Consider the following 22,037-nt stretch of genomic DNA (forward strand, 5'->3'; position numbering starts at 1 on the left):
CGTGCTTGATCTGATAACTCCCAAGCTAACCCAACGTCCCAAACGTTCCCTCCGAACTGCCTGTCCTGGCTGTGCCTATCCTTTCTATAGTTAACACCCTAATTCTGAACCCCCCCCCCCAATTGTCCCCACCCTTGCTGCTGCGCGTTTTCCTGCATGTGGCCTCCCTAATCCCTCCCCTCCGTGCTTAATCGCTCTCCCCATAATAACAACCTCCGTTATCGCCGATTTCCCAAAACACCTACCCACCCACCCCCGAACATGGCTGACGTCGACGTGGCCAGTTACTATAACTTGCCCTCAGCTTTCCCTGAAGAATGGCCTGCCGAGCTGGATGATAGCGACCATTCTGAAGACGAAGCTTTAGAACGTCGTGGCTCGCGCTCGGAGAAATCCCGATACTTTGCTTTGGAGCGCAGCAATAGCACGCGGAAGGGGGTCACTCTAGGCTCCTTCAAAGGCAACAATGGTCGGGAGAACCTCGTCAAGATGGATGAGCCTGATCCCCTGGGAACCGGGGACAGTGTGCTCAAGATCCTCAAAATGCGAGGCTTGTCGCTAGATGAAGAGAGTCGCCTGCGGAATCGTTTCCTGCTCTCATCGACTTCCTTCTCCCCGGCGCTTTTCCTCTCCCAAGTCCATTCCGATGCGTCGATACGGTCCCTTCTCGAAGGTCTCAACATTCTCTCTCAATCAATTGACCAGAAATCCGCGTCGCTGAAAGTCCTCGTCGAAGCGAACTTCGAGCGATTCGTTCGAGCCAAAGCGACCATCGACAGTGTATATACAGAAATGAGAAATCAGGGCAAGAAAGAGGAGTATTTGAGCCCTCATGCCAACCGCCGGTCGGTTGGACATTTGCGGAGCCTCTCGGGAAGCAAACAGAGCATAGCTACCTCGGCCCTTTCCGATGTAGGTCCCGGCAAGAACGCTCTGACGAAAGAGAGCGAATACGGCATGAAGGGTATCCGTGTTCCGTTGCTCGAGGCATCTGTTAAAGCAGAGGAGGTGTGGGGTCCGGCATTGGGAGGACGTGAAAGGGAGCAGGTGCTCAAGTCCGTTGTCGACACAATGGAGAAACATAGAGATATCTATGAAATAGGCGGTCACCTTTCCAAGTCCATCAAGCAGAGAGACTATGACTCTGTTTTCGAGCAGTATCGAAAGGCGAGGGCCCTATCCAAGACTGCCAGGGATATTGCCGATACCGCAACGAGCAAGCATCAGCCATTGACGGATGAAGAGGCCCATGTTATTCTGGCCATGGGGCGAATGTGGATAGATGTTGATTCGCAAATTCAAGCGTTCAAACGCGACTTGTGGAGGCGCCTCAGCGATGCGCCTACCACCTCGACCACAGTTACTGCTACGGGTCCCGTAGAGGAGCACATGGAGCTTATCGGTGCTCTCCTGGAGCTAGGGGTCGATGACAATCCTATCTGGGTATGGCTTCTCAGTCGCTACGACTTTTTGAAAAAGAAGATCACGGCATTCTGTGACCGTTGCAAGGTCGAGATAGAAATTCTGAGGCGTCGACTGGCTAGTGGTGAGAAACCGACGCCTCAGGCAGTAGCATCATACCTCCGGTTGGCCCCTCGCGACGGCGCTCTGGACACCCAAGCCATGCGCGATAGCGACCAAGTCATCGAGCTCTGGGAATGTATCCATACCTATCTGAGCAGGCTGTTGTCCTCTGAAGGAGGTCTCCTTGGCGAAGTCTTCGATTTTTGGGAAGTAGCGCAGTCCTTCATTGACGGCAGCAGGCAAAAGCTTCTTCCAGCTGGGTTCGAGGGAGAAAGTCGCAAACACCACCGACTTTCGTCCAATGACGCCAGAGAGCTGCAAAAGGGAGTAGTCGAGCTTCTCAATCTCATTCGCGAGAGTGTTCTCTCACTGTTCGCCGATCCCCCAGTGGACGATGTATCCCTCCTCACCTCGCCAATCTCCACAGCCAGCCCCAGCAGCCCTGGAAGTCGGGGCGTAACCCCAACAGAGTCGCGTTTCAAGCTTGATCCGAAGAACATGCCCTTCCCCACACCGAAGCGCGGGGAGCATTGGGAAGACTACGCCTTCTGGCCACCATTCTCGAATTCTCTCAGTGGCATTCACTATCTCAGTCAATGTCTAGTGCTCATTGGCACGGCGGCTAGTGAGATGGCCGCCTTGGAGCCTGTGGTGCACAGTACCAACACCCGTGATCTTCTCAAATCTCTTGTGAGTGTGGCACGCGAACGCTCAGTACGTGTGGCATGCACAGCTTGGGGGAAGGATGCTGAAATTTGCAAGATGTTGGAAGACTGGACTCGAGACCCGGAAAAGAGAGACTTGACCAAGATGCCTGGTCTGTTTGTTGCCTTTGAGAACGCAATCATCGCGGGTATGCAAAAGATCCTCTACATCCCTGAGGCTATGGCGAGATCTGGTTCCGTCGATGTTGTGACCCAGCCCCCTGCCAAGCTACTACAGATGGTTCGCACCCAGTTTGTTTCTAGTGTCTATAAGGCGCTGAGTGGCCTGGTTGAGAATGCGGAACATCCTACATCATCGGAGGATGAGGATGAGTGGATCGCAGCTGGCTCAACGGCGACACGAAGCCAGTTTGATACATCTCCGTCGCTACTCATTGCGGATGCGGTCGATTCTCGAAATAGAGTAAGTAGATCATCGATTCTTAACACGCCAATCTTCTGCTAGATTATCGGCTAATGCGTCTACAGAATGTGCGCATTCTCTTGACTTTGTCCAACATCAAGGCATTCCAGGCCGATCTCGTTCCGCAGCTGGTCGCCAACTTTGAGAACTCGTTCTCGGTCCGGTTGACTGAGGAGGCCAAGACCGTCCGCGATGTGCTCAACCAGATCGACGATCGCTTGTTCCAGTCATACACTAAGCCGACCATCAGCGCGCTGAACACGATGATTGTCAACAGCATCACTGCCCCCGACTGGGAACCGGCATCGTCCCGCCCGGATCAGGTCCGTCCATACGTCTACACTACCATGCTGGACCTGGTGCTCGTACACACGGAAATTACCACCACCATCCCTTCGACGTTGACGGCCGTGCCGAGCCGCTCCTCATCCGCCGCCCAATCTTCTTTGCTCTCCGTCGTCCTGACGTATTTGCTGACCCAGGTGTCGACATCGCTTCTAAACGCCTTTAGTTCTCGGTCCTCGTACACTCTGCCAGCCCTCATGCAGGCCACTCTGGACACCGAATTCATCGCGCAGACTATGTCACAGTTCTCGACCGACGAAGCATCCGCGATACAAAGTCAGATTTATGTTGAGCTGGATCGACGGACCACTCACGAGGCACGCGCACGGCTTCAGTCTGAGCTGGGAGAAATGAGAGGCATCCTGAAGCGCCTCAGAGAAAGAACCAAAGGAGAGTTTGCCTGCTTCCGAAAGCCGCGGAGCGGCAACGGGCACAAATCATCCGCCTAGATCGATCCCACCCTTCATCCTCACTAGAGAAATATACAAATCATCTTGAAAGTAGTAGCAGCCTGATCCTTATGAAGAAGAAGAATAATAAATAATGTAGTCATTACCTAGTGGGTATCATATTCAAACTTTTGAACACCTTCGCAATCAAATCAACATTGAAACTGCCCTGCCATGCATGATCATCATCATCCTATGCCTTCCCAACCATCCGTTCCACCCGACCCAACAACACCTTACTCTCCCTCCCCAATCTCCTCTTCCCAGCCTGATCCGGCCGTTTCGCGCGCGCCATCGCCTCGCGATCCTTCTGCCTGAACTCACGCTCCTCCCTACGCTTCTCCGCCTCCTTCCTCCGCTTCTCCGCAATTTCCATCTCTCGAGCAAACGCAGAGGGCTTAGGCTTTCTTTCACGACGGCCCTTCGCATTGCGCTTCTCCCCACGCTGCAGTCTACCAGCAGGGGTAGGTTCGGGCTCCGGCGCCGGCTGGTCTAGCATAGCCTGTCGATCCGGGTGAAGTTCCAACGAGGCCGGCGCCGGGTCCGCGCGCTTGTTATCCTCGTCTTGATCTTGGGCATCATCGGTGTAGATGGGTCTAGATGGAGCGGCGGCAAGCTCGGCGGCGCGAACTTTGGCGTAAGCCTTTTTGACTTTGGCTTTTTGAATTAGGTCGTTTTTGATTTTCTGGGCTATATTTGGTTTATCTTCTGTTAGCTTTTCACGGTTCTAGACTGGAGTGAGGGGTAAGGAAGAAGAAAAGGGGAGAAAAAAAAAAGAAAAAAAGAAAAACTCACTCTTGCGACGGTATGTTCCATCTGGGAGGTTGGCAGGACCGACGCTGAAACCCTTTCTCTTCTTCACGGGGGCATCGTTGGTGGTTTCCCGCTTCTCGTCGGCGGTGGTGATATCGTCGCGGGAGCGTTTCGGGGCCATGGTTGGTCGGGGGCTTGAATTGGTTGTCTTGCTTTGCTTTTCTTTTTCTTTTTTCTTGGAATTCGACTCCGATCGCGGAATGTAAGGAGCGGTGTATTGGGCAGGAAACTAATCAAGCGACAACGTGGCGGGGGTGGGATGTGTTGTTCGTTGACCTTTTTTTTTTTAATTGCTGCAGAAGAAAGAAGGGAACCAAAGAAAAAAAAAAGTTTTGGACGGCAGAGGCCGAGCGGGTGCAGGAACTCGAGTTTAGCGGTTGATGGGCTCTTGCAGGATGTTCCCAAGCAAAGCTGCGTTGTCTCCACCGGGAATGGCGGGATTTTGTTACAGGGAATAATTCTGCAGGTGTAGGGTTACAATGGAGGGGAAATCGGAGAGGGAAATATAGAGTTGGGCAGGGAAATTGATTGAGAGTCGACCGATGATGGAATCGAAAGCGTTTGCCTCCGCATCTTCTGCTCTTTCCGCATTTCTCTCCCCCTCACGTCTGCTTTCTTGGTCTTTATCTTTATCCTCTTTACTCGCGCCCGATTGATTCTCTAGTCGTTTCAGATGTCCTGTTAAATTCCATCGCTCATTAGTTTCCGGTCAGTCTTGCTATCTTATCGTCTATACTAAATATAAATATATATATACCTTCTCTCCCTCTTCCTCTGGTTCCCCACGCCCCGAAACGACTTACCCACTCGGAGCCATTCTTCACAAGGCAGATCAAGTCATCGTCGACTCCACCGTGACTCTTCCTCTTCCGCCACTTCGGTTTCTGCGGATCATCGCAACCTCTGCAATCCCCTCCCTCTTGCGTTATCAGGGTCCTCGTTGTCCGTCTCCCTGATCTCTCTGCTCCTGAGGTTGCGATGTTTGCCCTCCTTTCCCGTCATTCTGCCCATTCCCTCTCCCGGTGACCATGCCCATCTTCCAGGATCCGGAACACCAGCAGCTCCAGGATGTGTGGTCTGATGATCACCAGCCACGGCTTAATGCTCGACGTCAGACCATCTCCCCCTGGAAACATTCTCCTGGGGAGCCCCTGGGAAGCCCCCCCCTCACAGGGCCTCCTCAGAATGTCCCATACGAAGGCCCCTCTCCGGATCAAAGCCGGGCGGGAATGCATGCAACAAATCGCGAGGAACTGATCCAGTATATCAAAAGCGCCGATGCACCCCGATGGGCATCACATCATTCCGTATGTCTGTCCTGCCACTGTAGAGCACACATATTGTCTCGGGTTCTTCTTTTCTCCTTTGTTCTATCTTATCCAGAACAGCAGAAGCTCTATTGTCATGTATTATCCGAGACCTTGCTAACCCATTCATTCGTTATAGTCGGGAAGCAGTCCGAACCCTACCTTTCAGACATCCGATGTATCTTTCGCCAATATGAAAGACAAAGCACCTGTAAATGCTGGTCCTAGCGACCAGTCTGACTCGAGTGATCAGCAGTTAGCATCGCCGGCCGATATTGAACGCCCACGCTCAGCTTTGCATTCAGGAGACTTTAGGGAAGGAAGCTCTCAAGTCCAGAGCCAGCAACACGCCCCGTCATCCCCGGTGCCTGGTCGCACCGTCAACGCACATTTTCCTCCACTACTGAGTTCCTCCCCGACGACGCCTTGGTTCAGTACTCCCGTTTTCCCTGCCTCTTTACGAGGCCAATCTCTCTCAGTTCAGACAGCAACCCCGGCAGCCCGTTCCCGGGCTCCCTCTCTCGGCTCGTTCTCTTCGAGCTACATATTGAAAGCCCCGACGAGCCCTCTCGTTCACCAGGCAAATAATACAGACCTGGACTTCTCTCCTCGGCCGGAGTACGTTGGTCATTCGGACGCCGTCGACAAAGTCAGTCGTCGCCGTACCCTTCCCCCGGAAACATTCCAGCACTTGCAGGCATCGCATGGGGGCCATGCAGAGGGGATCTACTTCCAGGCTGATGCTCATCGCACACCATGGGACACGACAACATCTTATCATCTTCACTCCCCTCGGCGGTCCCTGACTTCAACATACAGTCTTCAGCTTGCATCCTCGGTCCAAACTCCGATCACGAGGGTCCGAAGGCCCTCAGTGGGCTCAGAAGTCTCTTCCAGAGCACATGCGCCCATGGTTGGCTCATACGAGGAGTCTATCCTCCGTGGAAGAATGTCAATGAGCCCTTCCAAGCCCTTGGACTTCACCGCGCAAATTGGCGTCCTGGGTAAAGGCAAATGCAAAGCCAACCTCAAATGCCCACCGCACGTGACAATCCCATTCCCGGCGGTGTTTTACAGCTACCCTACATCAGGCAGTGGCCGCTCAATCGCGGACGATAGCCCCAGCCCTTATGTTGGCCTGATAGACTTGGACAATTTCCTTCCTCGGGACACGTCCAGTGGTAGCAGTCGACGTCGCAGGCGCCATCAGAGCCCTGCAGGAACACACAATGACTGTGTCATGGGAAATACCACAGAACCTAAGTCAACCGATCAGGAAACTTTGCGCAGGCGCGAGAAAAGGCATAGGAGGGCGGAATCACCCAAAAGTCCACCGGGTGGTTGTTACCGAATCCCACAACACGGTCAGTTGCAGATCATGATCAAGAACCCCAACAAAACAGCGGTGAAGCTGTTCCTCGTGCCCTATGACCTCAGCGATATGGAGCCGGGGACAAAGACATTCATCCGACAACGAAGCTATTCGGTGGGTCCCATCATTGATATGCCTTTGAGCGCTCGAAAGAACTATGGAACCGATCGTCCTGAAGCGTCGCTAAACGCTTCGGAGGATCCCAAAGACAAGCCAACTCTACGGTACTTGATCCATCTAAACATATGTTGTCCTTCTCGGGGCCGATTCTATCTTCACTCTAGCATTCGTGTTGTATTTGCCAACAGAGTTCCCGACGGTAAGGAAAAGCTTCGCAATGAAATTCAATGCCCTGATCCCCGTTACACGCCTTACAAACCCTCGCGGGACTCCAGTCATACACACGCAGCTGCACGGCCACCAACAGACCAGATGCCACACAAAGCACCCACTGATCGAGAGTCATCGATGCTGAGTCCATCGGGGGCTATGACCTCACGAGAGCCCCCCTACCCCGGGAGCTCCTCCACGTGTGCTCAAGAGGACCCGTTCTCAGACCGTACACTTGCAGACCGAGAAGGTGCCCCGCGAGGCACCTTCTCCAGCCTCTTCAGTCCTCCCCAGCCTTCCTCGCATCCTTTCCGGCCTATTCCGTCACTGTCTCCAGGGCCCAAACTCGACTCAAGTTTTGCGGAACAGTGTCATACGGAGCGTGGGCTCTATGGTAAACTCGGTAAGGGTGATATCGGCTACGGCGGGTATCCGTTCGCTTTCAACGGTTCCGAAGCTGGTGACAGCCTCCTTGCCAGGAAGCTGAGGGGTTTGGACGTGCACAAGCACGACTCTCCTGACCCCCAAAAGTCCTGTGAATAACGCCGGCACGCTTCTAACCAGCATGACTTGACCGTATCGTGATGGTAACCTCTTTTTTTTTTTTTTTTTTTTTTCCATTTCTGCTTTTTCTTCTTCATTTCTTTGATACACCTCGTTCAAGTATTCAACCTTCTCCTCAAGAAGGCCGACACAGCACAGCGGGACAACCCCACGTCTTCCTCAGCTAACAGCACAGCACTATACCTCTTAAGCGCAGATGCAGGATCATCTCATTCATTATAATTGACTATCCTGCCGTTTCCCTGAAAATAAATACGCACGGCAAGGCGCACAGGACAACCATTACAGTACGGGAACTAGCAAATATACCCACCTCAACATGTTATCTTTCTCTCTTCTTTACATATTCCACTACTTTTAGATATTTTGAACAAGCCTTTCCTCCCTTTATCTCTCTTCTTTAGCCGATACCTTCAATTCTTCTTGATGTCGATCGAACACTAGTTAAACAACCGATGCGGACTGTGCGTTCAGCAGCAATAATCTCCCTCTTTGTTCTATTCTATTATTGGAAATAGCAGTGTCATACAGTCTTGTAATTGTTTTTGGGGTTGGGGTTGGGGGTGGAACACCTGATACGGAAACAATTTCTGTTTTTACTTTCTTTTTCGTCTTGATTCAGTCTGCACTACGCTTGTGGATGTTATATAACATATGTGTCACATAGTTACTGTAGGTTTGATGTGCGGTAATTGGATTATCTCCTCTTCTACGTCTCTTATTATCCCTTCAAGTACTGTGTAGTTCATATATGCTGGGGGTGGATGGAGTGGGGAAAGGGGAAGGGACACCTGAGGCTCTTCCTGTTTCTATACACGTCCTCCACACGTCCTACATAGTAATAGCGGAAGATAAGATTGAATGGAAAAATAGATTTTATCTACAGAGATTGAGTAGAATAAAACACAGCACTGAAGTTCCAAGAAGTTGGTTTCCAACTGCCGCATATTATCGCCTCCATTTTGGGTGGTAAGGGTAGTAATACGTTGTGGTTGTGGTTGTTGTTGTTGTCGGAGATGGGGGGGGGGTAAGTAATATCCAAAATTCTACATGTATATGCAGTCTTTATCCACTAGGCAAATCTAACCAGCGTGCTCAACGATCTCGTTGACCAGAACGCCGTTCTTCACGTATGTCTTGATCTGCTCGGGAATGGGGCACTCCTTGGTATCCTCGTCGGTTCCCTCCTTAGGGGGGAGCATGATGTTGACTGCAGTGCACTTGCTGGAGAAGACCTCGGTGGCCAGGCTCTGCTGGCCCAGGTAGACGGTAGCGCCATCGACCTGGTCCAGGAGGAGGGTGGGGACGACACCGTCTATTTGGAGGGCGAACTTGGGGGACTTGATGACGTCAAGGCTGCTGACGAGCGAGTCGACGATGAGGGAGAGGCCGGTGCAGTTGTCGATGGAGATGGCGTTGGCCTTGTTGTTGATCTTGATGATAGTCTTGTTGCAGCGCGAGATGAGAATAGAGTGGTTCTGCTGCGCGTTGATCTCAACGATCTCGCCGGGGTTGTCGAAGTTCTCGACGAACCATTTGCTGCCCTCCAGATCCTTGCGCGGCGGCTTGCGAGCGCGCATGCTCTCCGGCTTGGGTTTCTTGCTCGGCGCGGGCGACTTGCCCCGAACAGCGCTGCCTCCGGAGGTTGGGCTATCGGGAACGATGGAGCTGGCGCGAAGGTTGGGGTTCTTGTGCGTCATCTGGGATTTGTCGACCTTCCGAAGACCAGCGGTGACGGATTCACCTTGGTTCAGCTGGTCGAAGACAGCTGACATGTCTGGTGCAGCTGGGGCTGCTGCAGGCGGAGGAGGAACGCCGGGCGGCGGGGGAGGAGGGGGAGGAACACCGCCAGGAACGTTCAGAGTCGGAACTGGAGGGGGTGGCGGGGGAGGAGGAGCAGCACCGCCGGCGGCAGGGCCAGAGCTACCGGCCTTGACCTGTCTAAGAGCTTCTTGAGCATCGATTCCATCCTTGTCGTTCCAGGTCAGGCCCTTAGGGTAGTGCTTCTTCAGGTATGCGGCGAGGGACTTGTAGATCTGGTAGTAGGCCTGGATGTACTGGACGTGGGTACGGTCCCTGCAACATGGGTCAGCTTCATTTGGGATTACAAAGGTTGTTTAGGCGGCGCACTTCTCCTTGTATTCCTTCAGGACCTTGTTTCCGTAGTATTCAACACCTCCAGCCATCTCAGTGACAAAATCGGCGGGCTTGTCTGCGAAGAACCAGCCCAGGGCAACAATACCCTCCGCGACTGCGCTGAAGTGGTTGAAGAGAGGAGAAGCTCTGTTCGACTCGCGAATGTTGTTGATGCTGTCCGAAGCATTGTGGAGGCCCGTCATGAGCTCCGGGGGCTGCTGCTCGGGCTTTCTAGCTTTCGTGGACACAAGAAGGTAGGTGCGCTCGGCTTCGAAGGCTTGAAGGACTACCTTGGACTGCGGAAATTGTAAGCGATGCACTCAGCAGAACATGCGCTTTCTCTCTTACCTGTTCTCCGACCAAGCCATTGATCTTCTGGCCCAGTTCCACAAAGTTTCGGACATCCTCGTTAATCAGGGTGTCAAAGTCCTGGATTTGCGGCGGGATATGAGGCGGCGCGGGAGCCGCAGCGGGAGCTGACTTGGGAGGCTGAGGAGTAGCAGCTTCAGGCACAGCAGGGGGGGCTATGGTCTTGGGCGAGTTGGGATCCTCCAGTGACATAGCCATATCCTCCAAGCGGGAGGTCGCGGCTTCCAACCTGTTGGCATTTCCAGCTGGTTAGAAACACATGTAATCGGACGCATATGGTACTGATAGAGGGATATATAAAAGAACAGAAGAGAGCACAGCGTTGAAATTCCAAGCGCATCTGATTCAAGGCTTACCGCTTGATAAGGGTGGTGAGATTATGCATGTGGCTTCCTGTCGCCATCTTGACGGCCCCTGTCGAAGTAAGGAGGGAGGGAGCTATTGATGACTGTCGGAGTGATGGAGGACAAAGAGAGCTATTAAGGGGCACGGGCTACCGTGTGCCACAATTGAGAGATAGAAGAAGGGTCAGTAGCGACCTGTAGGCAGTAAAAAGAAGATGCTGAGGAGGGAGAGGATCAAGGCAGCCGTTGGAATTGCATGGAGACGGCGATGCTCCTGACCCGTGCCTGAGGCCTGGAGCTCCTGATAGTGGGTCATACCATACGGTACGCCAGCGTGGCTGTTATCCGCCCGTCTCCCATGACGTTGGTGGTATCAGCCGGTAATCCGATAAGGCCGCCATGACGGAGACTCAAAGCGGCGGATTGGATTGAATCCCTCGAACCCCGCCAGAGTACAATATCTCACCAGTCTTTCTCCCTTCAAGGGAAATTGAGCGCTTTCGTAACCATGTTGGAAGGCCATGGCTCCTCGGAGCACTCTAGAGACAATGTGGACTTCTGCACAATGGGCATGTTCATTCTTGGTACGCCATGATCTACCCATTCGCAGTCGAAATCGCACTATGTACTTACGGAACCCCCCTTTCCTGTGATATAGACGATATAGACTTCGATGGATCAAGACCCAATGTAAAAAATGTCCTAGGAGGCGCAGCATCCTTTGCCGTCGTTGGTGCCCGCTTGGTGACCGGAAGAGAACATTCGCAGGCTGTGAGCTGGATTGTGGATGTTGGCTCCGACTTCCCTCCAGATGTTCTCGATCTGCTCAAGTCGTGGGATACAAACTGTGTATTCCGGGAGGACCAAAGTCGTTTGACAACGAGGGCCTGGAATGGTTACGGTCCGAATGAGAAGCGAGGTCGGTATCCATCCTTAGAATCTGCAGCTATAACGACACAAATACTAACTTGTCGCAGACTTCAAATACCTGACCCCAAAGTTGCGCCTGGAACCAGAAATGCTGTCTGATGCTCAGGTGTTCTCCAAGACCTTCCACATGGTCTGCTCCTCCTCGCGTTGTATTTCAATTGTACAAATAATCTTGCGCAGACGGGAGGAGCTACAGCGAGCAGGCAAAGCTCCTCCAGTGGAGCACGCTGCGAAAAGACCTATTTTCGTTTGGGAACCTGTGCCGGATCTATGCACGCCAGAAGAGCAAGAACGGTTCCTTGCGGCAAACCAAGTTGTAGATGTTGTGAGCCCCAACGAACTGGAACTCGGAATGATGTTTGGTCAGCCTGGTTGGAGCGAGGACACCGACTATGGGAAGAGCATTGTTAAGAAGATCCTTGAGTCAGGTATTGGTCCTGATGGGAACGGGCATTTGGTTATCAGAGCCGGTAAAGACGGCAGCTACTCTTACTCTAGATCCCAGAGGGTCTGGCTGCCCGCCTACCATCAGCCCAGTGCTTCAGGGGCGTCGGCGGTAGTTGACCCCACTGGCGCGGGCAATTCTTTTCTGGGTGCCCTGACACAGGGCATGGTCAGTGCAGGCAGAAAACCAGCCAATCTTGTCGACTCGGTCCTCGCAGGATCTACAGCATGGCAGGAAGCAGTGCAAGCTGCTGCACAGCATAGCCAGGTCTTGACGGCCTTGATTTTTGCTACTGTGGCGGCCAGCTTCGTGGTGGAGCAGATTGGAGTGCCTCGCATGTCTACATCCAGTGATGGAAAGGAGCTTTGGAACGAGACTGAGTTCACGGAACGGGTCCGTCTGTACACACAGCGCTTGTATCGAACATTGGAAGAGTCTCCTCAGAAGCACTTTCAGATCAACTGACCGTATGGAAGAACGCCCTTCTATTGTCGTACAGCCCACAAAAATTATGAAACAAAACCTGGCATGCCATAGAAAACCACCACAGGTACTCATTTTCCCACAACTACCTCTTCATCCTGTTGCCGCTCTATGACCGGTTCTGGGCGGCCAGCTGCTTTTCGTGTTCTCTGATTTCCCGGCTCCAGCTAGATAGAAGCAATATAAAGTCAATGACTGCTGCTTAGAAACACATGACACGAGATTGGCTGAGGGGACTGACTAGCGACTGGGGAAGAATCTGCCGGGTTCGGGCATCTTGTCACGGTGCTCACGGTCGGCACTAATGCTCCAGGTCACAGCGACAACTCCAAGGACAGCGGCGCCAATGATGGCCGTGTTGACCCTCCAGTTTGCGGGCTGAGCGTACCAGCCACCCGCGGGAGACCAGACTTCCTTGGGATACCTGCGGAAAGAATTCAGTCAATCTCAGATGCAATGGAGGTCCCAGGTGGGAGAAGAGTCGCATACGGGATCTTGCCGCCTCCACCCATGGTGTATTGAGGGTATCTAGAATGAACGTAGGGAAAAGACGTGGACAATGGCTCGCTGAGAAGCTCGTCGTTATTCTGAGCGGGTTGGAAGCCGAAATGGCCGTCGTTCGTCCCTCGTCCCAGACCCCGTGACGCTATATCCGTATTTGGTTTAGCGCCACCTGGCCGATTCTCACACGACCGCCAGACCCCGTGACTTTCTCCGAAGCTCGACTTTTCTCTACCGACCAAAAGTTCGTGCCGGCTCAAGTTGGATCTGCCCCCGTCTTGAACACTCCACGCCACGTCCCCGGGCGGTCATTACAATTGAATTCGGTCTTTTTCTAATTTACGGCCCAACACCCACACAGTTGCCCAGATGAAGAGGCTGCAGCTCCAACGATGGAGCAGTTCGGTCCTTTCGGCGCAGGCCCGGACTGGTGGCCGCCTGCAGCACCGTCTCTACACTGGCATCCGGCATCAATCGACCGCTTCGCCTGCTGCGCCGGCTGCCAATGATCAATTGCTCGAGGAAGACCCTCTAGCATCATCTATTCGCCCCCCTACCTCCCGACAGTCGAAGTACCAACTCCCGTCTCCCCCGGTCGAGGCCGCACGCGAGTCCGCCAAACTGGCTGCGCTTCACGCACGACTTTACCTTCCGTCACGATTACCCCTCGAGACCCTGGCTCGCTCTCTCGTGGACGCCTCGGCTGATCCCAATCCCAAATTCAACAATGAGTCTCTGGCCACCCTTGGTCACGATTTGTTGACACACTACACCTCCGAATACCTCATCTGCACGTATCCCCGACTCCCCTTGACCGTTATATTCGCAGCCATGTATGCGTATGTCGGGCCCAAGACATTGGCCGCAATGGCGAGAGAATGGGGTGTGGAGTCCGCTGCTGCTCCTGGTGGAGAAGTTGACCCCGGCTACCTGCAGTTCAACAGAGTCCTCCCGGGAGTCGATGTGCACTCGAAGCCTGTCACTGGCACGGCAAGACCTCACGAAGATCAGACACATTGGCGGAAGTCGATCACATCAAGTGTTGTCTACGACAATGAGTTCGGAGATCCAGTCAAGGGGCCCAAGGATCCCTCGGAACAGTCTAAGCAGGACGCCCAGAACACCCAGGGCGTGACCGCCGAACAGGCTAACGCAACCTTTGTGCGTGCTGTTATGGGTGCTATCTACCTGCACGCAGGCCGCCCTGCTGCCAAGCGATTCTTTGAGCAGCACTTCCTCTCTCGTCACCTCAACATCTCCGACCTGTTCAACTTCTCCCAACCCGCTCGGGATCTTGCCCGCCTGTGTGCTCGGGAGAACTTCGAGCAGCCCGTTGCCCGGATCATCAGTGAAACCGGTCGCAAGAGCCGACACCCCGTGTTCGTCGTTGGCATCTACTCTGGTCAGGATAAGTTGGGCGAGGGCGCTGGCGCCAGTCTGCTCGAGGCTCGTTCCAGGGCTGCCGTCGCCGCCCTGAAGGGATGGTACCTGTACAGTCCGCTGAACGTGCGTGTGCCTAGTTCGATGGAGGAAGAGGGAGCCGCTCCCTGGAAGCCGGTGCACGTGGACTTGGGCGAGGTGATTGTGTAGGAGTGAGCATGAGAGATTTGAAGAAACGGCGTCACACATTATATCTGTTATAGATGTTGTCAATGCGGGATTGACAGCGATGCAACATTACATACTGCTACCCCCTCATCTATTCACCATGGCAAGGATTTGTACAATATGGGAAATCTATCTTTCTTTTTCTTGATGTTATTTCTATGTTCATGTTATCCGATTTAAAACGCTATTCTTTTGTATTGCATCTGTGAAGACTGGCTAGAGATGGACTTGGGATGACGCTGTTTACAGACAGTTACTCTAGACGAGAAGTACGTATATAGAGGTATGTACTTTACTGAATCAATGGACCTTGCGCACAACGGACAAGCATGGCACCGTCAACAGCACCTAATAGGTAGTAAATACCCTTCCTGGAAAGACCCTGACGCCATTCAACCATCACCATCCCACACCATAACTCAGCCTACACCAAAGCACTACCAGCAGTACTAGTAATAATGATACCCATTACACCCGATCAACAATCTCATCCTCCCAACACCCACCACCACTAGTAGTAACAGTGCCAGTACCACCACCCCCATCCAACCACACCCCATACTCCTCCCAAAGCTCCAAAACCCCCAAGCCAAACAGCCCCTCCCAGAACCCATCCGCATAACCCACCCTCAACAACCGATCATTCAACATCCCGACAGCCCCCTTACCCACCTTAACATCCTCCAACCAAGCCAAAAAGTACGCCGTATGCTGATATCCTTCATCCCACTTGTCCGCTCTCTCCTTCGCCGACGCGGGCCGCTTCCAATGCGGCGGTTCCAGGCCCGCTTTAAGGCGCGCAAAGTCCGCGATTCCTTCGATGAGGCCGCCGGGAGGGTGGGGGGTCTTAGGAGGAGAATCTGGGGGCGCGGTGTGCTGGTAGCAGTGGACGAGTTCGTGGGTGAGGACGCCGGTTAGTTCGGCGGTAGGGTTGGGATTGTTGCCATTGGTGGTGATGGTTTCGATGTAGGATAGCGATAGGTGGATTTCTTTGTGGTCGTTGTCTAGCTCGGTGCCGGTTGTGTAGGCTACGCCGGAGATGGCGCGGAGGAGGAGCGTTATGGAGCGGGTTGGGGGTGGGGTGGGGTGGAATGTTGGTTGTTCCTGTTGGGGAGGGGTGTATAGGTGCTCGATTATGGTTGAGAGGGCGGTGGTGAGTGTGGAGGTTAGGTCCGGGAGGAGGGTTAGGAAGGTCTTTGAGGCTGGGTGGCGGAGGTCGTTGATTTGGAGGCGGAGGGTGGGTTGGGGGATAGTAGGCTGATCTTGAGGGGGAGATGGGTTGGAGCTGGGTGGTGAAGATGAAGGTGGTGGTGGTTGTTGCGGTGGAAGTGGTGAGGGTGTAGCTTGGGGTGTGGAGGTTAACATTGTTCAATGGGTGTTGTATAACTAGTAGTAGTATATAATTTATCTATAGGATTAAGAGGAGATAGAAATGTAGTAGAAATAATCTCAAACGGAGGATTACTACGTCGCTTATAGCAAGGTTGAAGGCTTGAAGCATGGCGTTGTCTAGTCAGTAGCGCATGCAGCATAGCCGCCGCAGGGGTCGCGGAAGCCCACCCAATCAAGCGCAGACCAGACTATGGACACTTCATCGTGGTGAAGGAACCCGAATTAAAGTTGATCAATCGATGCTTGACGCGAGCAAGCCCCTCCACTGACTGTCAGGTTCGCTTGTTGCATCGCGCTTGCGCGCGCGCACTGTGACACACCGAGGCTGGTCCAAGTGCCCGCCGTCTTTTTTGGAGTGATCCACCGCGCGGCGCGGCGATCGAGTGGAGTTACTGCAGTCTAATTTAAATCCACTTGCAGTGTGACTGGCTGTGGTATGTGATTAGTTTCAAAAGCAGGATTTAACCTATTTAATATTGTTCATTCTGCTGGATTGTATCGATAATGTGGTCTCAAGGCTATCTGTAGTATTGGGCGGTCTAGTAGTGGTGAGTAGTAATGGTACAGTAATCATTCAGTTGATGACTCACCTTCAGTGTTTGGTTGCTCGGGCTGCGGGTGTTTACTATTACTACTACTAGTAGTTGTGATTATATATTTTCAGGGGGGGGAGGAAAAGAGCAAAAGGAACACGTCGGCGCAATTTCAGGCTCGGTCGCGTAAAGCAATCACTGTCCAACGCGCCTTTTACTCCGAATCTGATGTGATATTTCAAATTACCAGTCATAAAGAATAGTCTACTGCTATTCTCGAATCTAATAGAACGTACTAGTATCATGTATGCGAGGTCGGAGAACTGTCTTGGCCGTGGAGTTAACTATCGATAAGACTGCATCCGTAACTGAATCTATCCCCACGGTCCACCTTTAGTTAAGAGGTCACCCACACCTTCCGCTAATAAAACAAGGGGAGAAAGGAAAATAGGGGTAGATGAGAGAGATACTACTAGTAATACTACGCGTAGTGCAGCGGAGAACCAAGAATCAGGGCAGATGAAGAAGAAGAAATAAAAAGGGGGGAGAAAATAAAATACAATCATAATAAGTATTAACGAGACTCAGAACAATGATAATTCTACTTATAGCAGAACTCCAGTTCGTCAATAACAGTTGGGCAGCTGCCATAACAACAATCAATTCGTGGCTGCAGACGAAAAAGTTCCAGTTCCCCCCACTTGTTTACCCAAAACGGGGTGAATCATTGCGGGTAAACAAAGCGAAGAGAAAAAAACCAAATAAAAAAAAGAAGATTCAGGGACAGCGCGCCGCCCGATCATCGACCACCCCTCATTTTTGCGATCATCCAACGAAACCAAACCACCCACATCTTTCCATGCATTACTATTCTGTAACACTCTGCACTTTGATATATACCCCTACATACCGATCGCCTCGCTGTCATCCTTTGAAGTGAACCAGTCTGGTGGAGTCGCGTCGGCCCGATAAGCGAAACAGGCGCGGCGATAAGCGCTGAGAAGTTTCCCCGTCACTGCGTCACTTTGCAACCCTCGTCGCTACCTCATCCTCCTTCTCCTTCCAGATCAGAGCTCATATTGTAACAACTCCCTCCCTCCCTCCCTGCCTGCCTCCCCCATTCGCCTTCTCCGTCATCCTTCTCATCGCGACTACCCAATATAGCAGGTATGTGCACTTTCCTCAGCGCCATCATGTTGTTGTTGGTTTATGGACTCCCCCCGATCTCCCCCCTCTTCTCTTCTCTTCTTCTTTCTCTACTACCCTCTCATATACCGCATAATCGTAACCACACACCACTCTCCAATAACATACTTGCTTGCTCCTGTTACTTCTTGCTTGCTCCTGTTGCCTCTTCCTTGTCAAAAAACTTACAAAGTACCTAAAAAACACCAAAAAATTGTTTTGTTGTTCTGTTCTGTTGTCAGAAAGAAAACGAAGAATCAATCACCAAAAAAATTGTTTTTGTTCTGTTCTGTTGTTCTGTTTACCATTCTTCTGAGCTGTCTTTTGTCACTTTGAGTACTGATTCTAACGATGAAGTTCAGGTTTGAAGTTACCCTCGGCACGGCTGAGCTGAGCTTTGTGCTCGTCTTTCTTGCGTTGTTCGGTGTTTATTGGTTGATCTTGTTTGCTTTTTGCTTTCTGTCTGTTTTCCTTCTAATCGAAGCATATGCTTCCAGTGTGAAAAACTGGTTCGCAAAAATGGAATCAAAAGCTACTGAGTTATTAGCATCATTGAAGAATCTGAACCTGGCCATAGATGCCAAGGTCAGTCTTCTGAATTCCATGAAATCCGATATCAAGCAGAAGAATGTGCCGGAAAACGCCATTGCACCGATCTTTGATGCGTTGCGTCAGTCAATTTCCTCTCCCCACTCGACACTTCTCTCTGCTGGTTTCTCCACCATGGGTCACTTCTTGAAACGACTGTTCATTCAGGAACAGCATAGTATAGTTGCTTCACAGGCTCGCAACATTTACCCGTTGCTCTTGGAACGCTTGGGCGATCATAAGGAGCGAGTCAGAGCACAGGCGGCCCAAGCGTTCACTGACTTTTGGCCGGCAGCTAGCCATGAAGTTGAACAACATGTGCTGGGAACGGCCCTTATCGGAAAAAACAACAGAGCTAGGGAAATGAGCATGATCTGGCTAGCAAACGTAAGTCTCACTCCTATTGATCCTGAGCAAAGCTGACCGAACTCCGCTGGCAGATGGCTAAGCAATATGGCTTGCTCTTCCGTCCGTATGTCCCTAGTCTTGTGGCATGTCTCGAGGACGCCGATAGTGCTGTCAGAGATACAGCCAAGGCAACCATTATCGAGCTGTTCCAGTAAGTTTCGTGGGTCTTCTCTTTGAGCCTCTGCCGCTAACCTGACTTAGAAATGCACCCGCACATGCGAAGGCAGATCTTAAAAAGCAACTGAGTGAACTCAATATCAGAAAGTCTATTGTCAGCATCATTCTGACGAATCTTGGCCTTGAATCTGATGAATCTGATCATCTTTCACGACCGGCCTCGCGTATTGACCAGAGACCGGTCTCACGTGTTGATCAGAGACCAGCCTCACGTGTTGATCAGAGACCGGCCTCGCGTGTTGACCAGAGACCAGCCTCACGTGTTGATCAGAGACCGACCTTGCGAATTGAACAAGGACCGATCTCGCGTGTTGAGCAGAAAGCAGTCTCGCGTGTTGAGCAGAAAACGGCCTCACGTATTGAGCAGAGACCGGCCTCGCGTGTTGACCAGAGACCAGCCTCGCGTGCTGACCAGAAATCAACCTTGCGAATTGACCAGAGACCAGCCTCGCGTGCTGACCAGAAACCAATTTTGCGAAATGATCAGAGACCGGCCTCTCGCGTCGACACCGTCACTCAAGACAGTCTCATCAGACCGGCTAGTCAGTTCGGCACACGGCCAGTAGAGCCTACTCCTTCCGATGTGGAACCAATCATTGTTTCATCCGCTCGGGAAATTGATGAATTCGTGCGTCTAATGACACCATATTTCGAAGGACGTGAGTCCGAAGATAACTGGGTGCATCGTGAAAAGAGTGTCATTACTTTACGCCGACTTACGCATGGTAATGCGCCCCATGCATACTCTCAGACTTTTGTCGCTGCTATCAAGTCGATTTTGGATGGCATTTTCAAAGTCGTGAACTCTCTACGAACTACTATGGGAACAAACGGATGTCTGCTCATTCAAGATCTCGCCCGAAAGTGTGGCCCTAGAATCGATCCGATGATGGAGATCATCCTGCAAAATCTCATCAAACTCTGCGCCGGTATGAAGAAAATAACGGCCGAAAATGGGAATCTGACCGTTGACATTGTTATTGGAAACGTGTCTTACACTCCTCGAATCCTCCAGCATGTCTACGCCGCTTCCCAAGACAAAAACGTCCAGTTGCGTCTGTTCTCAGCTGGATGGTACATCACTCTCATCAATAAACAGGCTGGTCACAAGTCCTCCATTGAACACGGCGGTGGAACCGAGCTCATCGAGAGAAGTCTGAAGAAAGGACTTGGTGATGCTAATCCTGGTGTTCGTGAGGCAATGAGGAAGACTTTCTGGATATACCACAGCGTCTGGCCTCAGAAAGCCAAATTGTGAGTTTCCACTTTCATGCTGTTCTGTGACCTTGGTGAATATATTGGCTAACGGACTACAGTATCATGTCGGACCTTGACTCCAAGTCACGGTCGCTATTGGAGAAAGATCCTGCTAACCCGGCTGCTGGCAACATGCAAACTGCAGACCGACAGGCTTCGAAATCTTCCACAACATCTCAAAAAGCCCCTACAAGCAGCACCAACGTTATTCCGGGAAGAAGTGCATTGAAACAGGCGATCGCAGCGCAGAAGAAAGCACACCTTGCACCCAAAACTGCTATGACCCCACGGCCTGAGTCGGCTCCTCAGGTCTCATCTTTGTCCTCCGCACCCATGCGGCCCATGGGGAAGAGCCGACGGCTTGAGCCGGCGCGCCCGGCCACGCCAGATCAGAAGGAACCTGTAGAGAAGGCGACAAATCAGGTCGTCATTTACGAAGACACGAAGGAAAAGAACGATGAAATTGCGGATGAAGCCGCAGAGCGGAATGTCAGCATAACTTCCACTGTTGTACACCATCCTATCGTAGTGACAGACCCTCTGAGACTGCGCGAGATCCCTTTGCCCAAACCATCGTCCCCTATTGCGAAGGGCAATGAAAACTCTGTCCCGAAAGAGACAAAACCACCTACCACTCCGTCAGTTCCTCGCGATGCACCGAAAAACAATGCTCTAGAGGAACTATCGAAAAATGAGCCAGACCATCGTGACAATAGGTCACCACAGACATCTATGCCACGTCTTCCTTCGTTACATGTGCCGCGCACACGTCCCTCTACCGGACCGAGTAACGACACGGCGACGCATCGCTGTCCTAAGTTCGAGGCAGCACAAAAACGCTTCGAGGAGAGACGTCGAAGCATTAGTCCCCGCTCCAAGGACCCAATGAAAGCGAGACAGACTCTTGAGAAGGGAATCCCCAGGATTCACTCTAAGAGTATGGACATTCATGGGTACCACAAGTTGCAGGGGCTAGTTGAATTTCACGATAGGCTTTTTGACGACGAAGAACAGTACTCCGAGCTCCTAGATGCCCTCTTGGGCGAACTCGAGAGAGCACCAGACGAAAAGCAGCAATACTTCGGGCGCCCGCTTGACCCTAAAGCGCAGGTGCTTATAACAGTGCGTTACACATTCAGACACATGAAACGACTTGTGGACAATGGTGGGTCCACGATGTCGTTGGGGGAATATGCATCCCGTATAATCAAGTCCATCATCAGAGCCAGGAAAAACTACGACACTACTTGCTATATGGCGATCGTTTTAAATGAGACCGCGGAGGAAATGGTGAGCGCGGTAGAGTTTGGGGACATTGTTAAGGCTGTTGTGGACGTTGTCTCTGCGGAGGAAGCGTCGCTTAACGACCGTGCCATTCTTATGGTGTTCAACATTCTTACGGATATCCTGCGCCAGATGACCTCTCGTGCAGCTCGCTTCCCTATGGATGTCCTGGAGAGGCTGGGTGATCTTGCTAGCAAGTTTATAACATCAGAGCAAGCGAACATCCGGCAAAAAGTGACTCAGCTGTGTGTACACTTGCATACAATGACTGCCGATGATGAGAAATTTTGGAAAATCATTGGTCAGGTCTCTGAGAACACTCGGAACTTACTTCTATATTTCATTGCTATGGAGCAGTTGTGACTGAGGCGTACCCTGTGTTGTATTATTAGCATCGCTATTATTAGCATCATTCTTGTCAGCATCGTTATTGTTAGAGGCAATCCGTTATTGTTAGGAACCAATCCGTTATTGATAGGACTCAATGAATCATATTACTATCTCTGGTGGATATCATTGTGCATTGTGCAAATGCTGAGTTGCGCACTCATCTCCCCAAGGGATG

At 51.9% G+C, this 22,037-nt stretch overlaps 9 protein-coding genes across 9 annotated transcripts; 5 read left to right on the forward strand and 4 right to left on the reverse strand.

Annotated features, from left to right (window-relative positions):
• The first annotated feature begins 121 nt into the window (after nucleotides 1–121).
• On the forward strand, nucleotides 122–3,523 carry BO83DRAFT_354382 (exocyst subunit SEC5). Its single transcript, XM_025529102.1, has 2 exons — nucleotides 122–2,652; nucleotides 2,718–3,523. Exons 1-2 carry the CDS (start codon nucleotides 262–264, stop codon nucleotides 3,444–3,446), a joined length of 3,120 nt encoding a protein of 1,039 aa, XP_025391672.1. The 5' UTR covers nucleotides 122–261; the 3' UTR covers nucleotides 3,447–3,523.
• A 116-nt stretch (nucleotides 3,524–3,639) lies between these two features.
• On the reverse strand, nucleotides 3,640–4,380 carry BO83DRAFT_385656 (uncharacterized protein; the record flags this gene model as incomplete). The annotated part of the gene is made up of 2 exons (XM_025532626.1): nucleotides 3,640–4,136; nucleotides 4,242–4,380. 2 exons carry the CDS (start codon nucleotides 4,378–4,380, stop codon nucleotides 3,640–3,642), a joined length of 636 nt encoding a protein of 211 aa, XP_025391673.1.
• A 456-nt stretch (nucleotides 4,381–4,836) lies between these two features.
• BO83DRAFT_434626 (uncharacterized protein) lies at nucleotides 4,837–7,811 on the forward strand (the record flags this gene model as incomplete). Its single annotated transcript, XM_025535813.1, has 2 exons — nucleotides 4,837–5,566; nucleotides 5,706–7,811. The coding sequence occupies exons 1-2, from the start codon at nucleotides 5,288–5,290 to the stop codon at nucleotides 7,809–7,811; spliced, it is 2,385 nt and encodes a 794-aa protein (XP_025391674.1). The 5' UTR covers nucleotides 4,837–5,287.
• Nucleotides 7,812–8,689: 878 nt separating this feature from the next.
• capA (adenylate cyclase-binding protein) lies at nucleotides 8,690–10,916 on the reverse strand. The gene is made up of 4 exons (XM_025530460.1): nucleotides 10,694–10,916; nucleotides 10,317–10,566; nucleotides 9,963–10,264; nucleotides 8,690–9,908 (listed from the first exon to the last, which is right to left on the reverse strand). The coding sequence occupies exons 1-4, from the start codon at nucleotides 10,738–10,740 to the stop codon at nucleotides 8,915–8,917; spliced, it is 1,593 nt and encodes a 530-aa protein (XP_025391675.1). The 5' UTR covers nucleotides 10,741–10,916; the 3' UTR covers nucleotides 8,690–8,914.
• Nucleotides 10,917–11,189: 273 nt separating this feature from the next.
• Nucleotides 11,190–12,872, forward strand: BO83DRAFT_414515 (pfkB family carbohydrate kinase; the record flags this gene model as incomplete). Its single annotated transcript, XM_025534574.1, has 3 exons — nucleotides 11,190–11,265; nucleotides 11,292–11,600; nucleotides 11,659–12,872. The coding sequence occupies 3 exons, from the start codon at nucleotides 11,190–11,192 to the stop codon at nucleotides 12,519–12,521; spliced, it is 1,248 nt and encodes a 415-aa protein (XP_025391676.1). The 3' UTR covers nucleotides 12,522–12,872.
• On the reverse strand, nucleotides 12,383–13,124 carry BO83DRAFT_375466 (uncharacterized protein). The gene is made up of 3 exons (XM_025530461.1): nucleotides 13,029–13,124; nucleotides 12,781–12,963; nucleotides 12,383–12,706 (listed from the first exon to the last, which is right to left on the reverse strand). Exons 1-3 carry the CDS (start codon nucleotides 13,049–13,051, stop codon nucleotides 12,649–12,651), a joined length of 264 nt encoding a protein of 87 aa, XP_025391677.1. The 5' UTR covers nucleotides 13,052–13,124; the 3' UTR covers nucleotides 12,383–12,648.
• Nucleotides 13,125–13,284: 160 nt separating this feature from the next.
• BO83DRAFT_375467 (mitochondrial 54S ribosomal protein mL44) lies at nucleotides 13,285–14,953 on the forward strand. The gene has a single exon (XM_025530462.1). The coding sequence runs from the start codon at nucleotides 13,410–13,412 to the stop codon at nucleotides 14,628–14,630; it is 1,221 nt and encodes a 406-aa protein (XP_025391678.1). The 5' UTR covers nucleotides 13,285–13,409; the 3' UTR covers nucleotides 14,631–14,953.
• BO83DRAFT_375468 (basic secretory family protein) lies at nucleotides 14,924–16,113 on the reverse strand. Its single transcript, XM_025530463.1, has one exon. It carries the CDS (start codon nucleotides 16,011–16,013, stop codon nucleotides 15,117–15,119), a length of 897 nt encoding a protein of 298 aa, XP_025391679.1. The 5' UTR covers nucleotides 16,014–16,113; the 3' UTR covers nucleotides 14,924–15,116.
• A 1,996-nt stretch (nucleotides 16,114–18,109) lies between these two features.
• BO83DRAFT_385662 (uncharacterized protein) lies at nucleotides 18,110–21,835 on the forward strand (the record flags this gene model as incomplete). The annotated part of the gene is made up of 4 exons (XM_025532627.1): nucleotides 18,110–18,733; nucleotides 18,787–18,905; nucleotides 18,956–20,185; nucleotides 20,248–21,835. 4 exons carry the CDS (start codon nucleotides 18,110–18,112, stop codon nucleotides 21,833–21,835), a joined length of 3,561 nt encoding a protein of 1,186 aa, XP_025391680.1.
• Nucleotides 21,836–22,037: the final 202 nt, after the last annotated feature.

Source organism: Aspergillus eucalypticola (assembly GCF_003184535.1).
Source record: "Aspergillus eucalypticola CBS 122712 chromosome Unknown BO83scaffold_4, whole genome shotgun sequence".
Lineage (NCBI taxonomy): Eukaryota > Fungi > Ascomycota > Eurotiomycetes > Eurotiales > Aspergillaceae > Aspergillus > Aspergillus eucalypticola.